The sequence below is a fragment of the Manis javanica genome, chromosome 4 (genome assembly GCF_040802235.1).
Source record: "Manis javanica isolate MJ-LG chromosome 4, MJ_LKY, whole genome shotgun sequence".
Taxonomy (NCBI): Eukaryota; Metazoa; Chordata; class Mammalia; order Pholidota; family Manidae; genus Manis; species Manis javanica.
Window position 1 is genome coordinate 179,157,934 of NC_133159.1, and position 6,000 is coordinate 179,163,933.

A 6,000-nucleotide genomic window follows, 5' to 3' on the forward strand; every position below is an offset into this window, starting at 1 on the left:
GGGGGGTCCTGGGCTCAGGGCAGCTCTTCCCAGGGGCCTGGGGAGCTGACTAGCCTTTCCACACATGTGACCAACATCACTTCCCCACTGCCCCCAGGAGATGATCCCTTTCGCCGTGGTGGGCAGTGATCACGAGTACCAAGTGAATGGGAAGAGGATCCTTGGGAGGAAAACCAAATGGGGCACCATTGAAGGTAACCACCGAGCATGCTGGGGGCCTCCACCCCGATCTCCCCTGGGCAGGGAAATACCCTGGGAGGGAGGGCCCTGCCAAGCTCTAGGTTCCCATGTCCCACAGGCATGCATGCAGCTCATTTCTCTGGGTCTAGGAAAGGGCTGGGCTGTAGCTGTCCAGCCGAGAACCAGACTCCCCCCACGCCCCACATCTTACTGTCCTGGGGCTGCCCTAACAAACCAGCACAGGCTGGGGGCTTAAAACAGAAATTGATGCTCTCACGGCTCTGGAGGCCAGGAGTCCAAAATGAAAGTGCCAGCAGGGCTGTTTCCTTCCAGAGCCCTGCGTGGGGCACCTATCCCGGGCTCTCCTGGGGGCTGCCAGCAGTTCCTGGTGTCCCGGCTTGCAGACACATCACTCCAGTCTCTGCTCTGCCTTTAGCCTTCTGTGTGTCCGTCATCCCCTTTTATAAGGACATTTGTCATTGGCTTTGGGCCACCCTGAGTCCAGAGTGATCCCCTCTGGGGTTCCATTACCTTAGAACAGAGGAGAGAAACGGGGCACTTTGTTCCTTGTTCACTTGGCAGAAGGGCCCAGTGCAGAGAAGGAAGCAGGACGTATTCGACACCAGCTGCAGCCCTCAGCGCCCACCCCCCTGTGGAACTGGGCAAGTCCCTCAATGCCTCAGAGCTTCCATTTTCACCATCCATGAAGTGGGTACTAGGTGCCAAGATTTGAGTAAAGGGAGAGAAGCTATCAAAGATGGTGGAGCCTTGGGGGCAGCCAATGCTCCAGGGAACTGGTGGTGATGGGGGCTGCCTGGCTCCGAGCATGGCATGTATCATGGAGCCCTCAGAGCTGCCTGTAGCTGTAGCTGGACTCCCCTTGCAGAGAGGCCCAGCTCTGGATCCGTGGGTCCACTCCGACACTTGGACTCAGGCCTGGTGGAGGGGTAGAGAGACTCTTTGACCTTGCTGGGGTGCCCCACCGGAGCTGGTGGGCTGTGTGCCGGGCAGGTATTTTCTAAACCGGCCTCTGTCTGGGTGTTGTCCAGTGTCTGGTACAGGCTGGGTCCCCCTGGCTAGCGGTGTTGACCCGAGGTGTCCCTTTGGGGTTTACCCACCTCCCTGTCCACCTAGGCTGTCTCAGCCAGGCCTTACCTGGGATCACCCACCGTGGCCCTCTTCTGAAAGCCTGCTATAAACTGTTTATGGAAGGCATGATTTGTGGGGTGGAGAAGTTAGGGATAAGACAGGGCTGGTGGAGACGTGGGAGGGGCCCCCTTGTGCTTGACATGCCGCTGCTGCCCCCTGGTGGCTGCGGCCCGTGGGCCCCTGATGCTGGGATGAGCAATCTGTTTTTTGGAGAAACAGCCCGGTGGAATTTGTAAGGACCGTTGTCTTCATGAGGACCCTGGAGGAACTTCCCACCTGATAGTATGAATAGTCGAACTAACGCTGGCAACCTGGTGAACTGACAGCTGACCCCAGAGCGGCCGCGCGGTGTTTCCACCCTGGCAAGCGCCGCAGTGACCCAACCCCTAGGCCTGATTCTTTGTTCTCTCCTCCCACTTGGTTTTACCCATCCTTGGAAATCTGAAGTGTTTTTGAGAGGAAGGTGGGGTGTAAAAGCCCACAGTTAACCCATTTGCTCCTTCCATGTCCCTGAGGTGGGTGGCATTATTGTCCTGTTTCACAGGTGAGGGAACAGAGGGTCAGAGAGGCTGGAGTGATGGCTCAAGCTGGGGAGCCGGCCTCTCGCCTGCTGTGCCAGTGCTTCCCACCAGCTCTCACGGCTTCTCCAAGTTAGATGAAGCGCTGTGTGCGGGTCAGCTGGCAGAAGCTTCTAGTTGAGCACTGCCGTGTGGGTTGGGGAACAGGGCAAGGGCCGAGCCATCCCTAGTCAATGTAGAGTCCTCCCTAGGCATCGTAGGGTTCCTTAGCTTGAGGTCAGTGGTAAGCCCTGCGCATGGTCTCAGTACACGTGTCCTGTGCCCCAGCGGGGTTTGCCTTAAAATCCAGCTCTGCTTCCTGCTTTTTTCCATTCCCAGCCCTGCGTCTTCAGTCTCCCCAGCAGACTTCCTGGGCCCCCCAGTGGCACAGTGGCCCACCAGCCCGCGCTCCTCACTGCACACTCTGCCCTGCTGCTGTCTTGGCCAGGTGCCTGTGAGGTGCCCACTGCTCCCCTAGGGAGTGGTGACTCCCAGCTTCCCCTCCTGCCCAGGGCTCCTCTTAGCGCCAGGACTACTGGAGGAGGGGGGAGGCAGGCCAGGGAGGGGCTCTGAGTGACATTAAAGCCCTCTGTCTCCTCAGTCGAGAATACCACACACTGTGAGTTCGCCTACCTGCGGGACCTGCTCATCAGGTGAGATGCCATTGTGGGGCTGATGGCCTTGGCCCAAGAGGGCCTGGGTGGTGGGTGAGTAGGCGGGGGTCCCAGACGACAGCTGACCTGGCCTGCCCATTGCCTGCAAGCAAGAAGTGAAAACCCTTAACATGGGTCACCTGCATGGGAAGGACCATGTTCTGATCACTGTGGCCTGAGACTGTTAGGTTCAGAGCCCCAGGGGGTCTCCCGTGTAAGGCATGGGGGCAGTGTCCCCAGCTTCCATCCCCGTGTCCTCTGACCCCACCCCTTTGACCTGGCTGAAGCATCTCCTTGGTTTCCCTGAGTCCAGGCAATGAGTGGGCCATTCTCAACCCATTAGAGAGGGTGCCGGGAAGGTGGGGCTAGGTCTGGGCAGGTGGAGAGGGTGGGGGAGCACCGGGGCTCCCAGCTTTTCAGCCGGTAGGGAGGTAGATGTCGGGATAAAACCAAGAGGAGGCACAGGGCCACCTCTTGGGCCTTCCGGGTTGGGTGGGGGACGTGGCTTCCAGATGACCCCCGCTGTGTTGGAGAGCTGGACTGCAGGTGCGCCGTAGGCCTTTCTGGCCCCACCTGCAAATCTCCTGTCGAGCTGCAGGGGGAGAACCGGAGCCCTGGACTAGCAGGGTCGGGTCGACCGGCACTGCAGCCCTGCCCACCCCTGCAGGCCCACCCCGACTCGCCGGCAGCCCTGGCTGCTGGCCTGTACTCTGGGTCACAGCAAGGCCTCTCCAGCCCTGTCCCTTCTGAGCCTGCACCCAGCTCTTGTCCCTGGACAGGCCTTAAGCTTGGCCCAGAGAAAAGGGGACACACGCTTTAGAACACTGGTTCTGAGAGGGGCTGGGGTTGCCACGGAAACTGACAACTCCCCTCCCCCCATGCCCAGGCCTGGTCAGACTTGGGCCTAGAGAGCCCCAGTGGGGGGACCCCTCACGGGGGAGGTCAAGCAGTGGGTCACGGGGGTGGGAGTCCTGGGCCAGGCCAAGCACTCAGCGCCAGGCCCCATGGCCCACCTGGACCCCATGTCCCACAGGACGCACATGCAGAACATCAAGGACATCACCAGTAGCATCCACTTCGAGGCCTACCGGGTGAAGCGCCTGAATGAGGGCAACAGCGCCATGTCCAACGGGGTCGAGGAGAAGGAGCCAGAAGAAGCCCAGGAGATGTAGGCTCTGCCCTGCCCCCAGGACCCTGCTCCCGGTCTTTTCCGTCCCCCCCCCAGGCCTGCCCACTTCCCCTTTTTATTTTATATAATTTCCTCCATTTGTCCTTGTGACCTGCCCCTACACGCTGCCCTTAACAAGATAATGTGTACCCTCCGGAGTATGTTCGGCATTAGCCCTCTGATGGGGCCTGGGCTGGGGGTGGCTTGGAGTAAAGGCAGCTCTGGCCATCCTTGAGGGCCCGCCAACCCCCAGCCCCAGGCCTGGCTCCTGGGGCCCAGAAGGCAGTCTTGCTCCCCCTCCACCACAGCCTCTCATGTGTGTTGTGGTTATGCCTGGGAGCCAGCCTGGTGGACCTGAAGCCCTCCCCCACCCCCACCTCCCTACACGGCGTGGGCCATAACTCAAACCGTGAAACTCAGAGCCCCCTGCCCTTGGCCCACCCCTGAGGGGAGGGTAATGAGTCCCATGAATGCAAGTTGCCGATTGCTTAGACACAGCAAAGCCCATTGGCTGCTGCCCGCCTGCCCCCCTGCAAGCCCATCCTGGGGCAGAAAGTGCCTTTATCTCAGCTGTCCACGCAAGCCAGCAGACTCTCCCCAGATGTCCCCGTGGATGGGAAATTGGGACAGTCGGAGAGGGGGAGGTGTGTCTCATCTCTCCATTGTGTCCGTGCAACCACTCCCCAGCCTCGTGATTTTGGAAAGTCAAGCAAGTGAATCTGGTGGAGGAGCTGTGGGAGGAGGTGATGGATGGCAGGTGCTGGAAGGAAGGGGGCTTAGGGACCTTGATGCGTTCTGCCCCACACTGCCCTGTGTGGCTGGGTGGGGAGTGTACCTCTTCGTGTGTTCGGACATCCCTTTGGCCCAAGATGCTCTGGTTACATTAATGTTCAGTCGACCACCCAGGTACACATTGAGCCCTCCTGGCCCAGACCTTGCTGACACTGTGACCCTGGGATGTGGGAGACCAGGCTGACTTTTTGTTCCATAATTGTTCCTGGGCTCCTGCAACTCAGAGCCCATTGTAAAGACCCTCAAAGGAAGATACTGGGAATCATGTGATGGCCCTCCGCTGACTGCAGAGTGGGCGTTCATGTCAGCATGGCCTGGCCGGTCTCTGCTCCCACACCTCTGTGTTGGGGGCATCAGCAGGGGCCATCCGAGCTGTGCAGTGTAGACTGACTGCAGGTGCTTCCTCCTGCCTCTTGACAAGAGCGAGGGGACTGGTGCCTGGCTCAGGCCAAGATGAAACACAGGTGGGGTGACATCTGTCCACAGGCCCCAGGCTGGCTGCTTGCAGCTGATGAGAAGAGCGGAGGCAGCATGGGGCATGGGTAGACCTGGGGGTGGGGGGGTGCATGCAGGTGCGGGAGTCCTTGCTCTGTTGACCCCCTGCCCACCCAGAGAGGAAGGGCCCTTGAGTGAAACAGTTTACTTGCTGACTTGCCATGTTTTTGCCAAAACCAAGATCCTGAAGGAAACGTCCATCTCCAGCAGGGTCCAGGATGCGGGCAGACTGGAGGTGGAGTTCTGTCCTGGGAGGGCTTCACTTTCCTCTGTAGCCAAATTTTGAAAGAATTGTTTGTTTCTCTGGGATGTGTTCCACAGTGGCCTTCAGCTATGTGCCTCCTGAGAAATTTCTTTTTGTATAAATAACAGTGTTGAAAAGGTATTTCCTGAAATAAATGTTCCAAATGCAAACCTGGAAGCCTCCGGAGTGGGGATTTCTCTATCCAGACCCAGGCGGGTCTCCTTGGATGAGAGTAAAGACAGCATCAGAGATCGTTTGCTGGGAAGTTGTTTAATCTCCTTGGGGGAGAAACAGGCCCGGGGACTTCGGAAGCCCTCATTTAGGGGGACGATTGAAAAGCAGATGGCATTTTACTCATTGAAGGAGGCTCTGAACAGAGGTGCTGTAAGTGGTTTCTATTAGCTTATACTTGGAAGTAAGTTTTTCTTCTTAGAACCGTTCTATTAGATTGAACGTTACGAACTGGTATTTGACAATAACTTCAACACCAGTTTAGCTTATTCCAAGAGAACTTGGCCCAGGTGGACTAGAATTGAGGCTGTCGGGGGTCCCGGTCTGCATGCCCTTCGCTAGCCTTACCAGTCAGGAGCCGGGCAGCCCCCAGAACCCCAAGTTCAAAGTGAGCAGGCTGCAATGGCCCTGGCAGTGCTGGCAGGGACCCTTTATGCCTCTTCTCCATCTCCTTTTTGTCCTCATCTGTCCGTAAGATTCCAGGCCCACCCGAATCCAGGGTGACATCATCTCAAGCCTGACCTTAATTAG

The 6,000-nt window shown here is 58.2% G+C and overlaps 1 protein-coding gene across 10 annotated transcripts in view; it reads left to right on the forward strand.

The window, feature by feature from the left end:
- Positions 1–5,408, forward strand: part of SEPTIN9 (septin 9) — a 141,686-nt gene extending 136,278 nt beyond the window's left edge. For all 10 annotated transcript variants that reach the window (XM_036997434.2, XM_073235985.1, XM_036997436.2 and 7 more), the window contains 3 exons: positions 98–194; positions 2,488–2,539; positions 3,573–5,408. In XM_036997434.2, coding sequence (XP_036853329.2) covers positions 98–194; positions 2,488–2,539; positions 3,573–3,711 — 288 coding nt within the window. In that variant the 3' untranslated portion in view covers positions 3,712–5,408. The remainder of the gene's footprint in view (positions 1–97; positions 195–2,487; positions 2,540–3,572) is intronic.
- Positions 5,409–6,000: the final 592 nt, after the last annotated feature.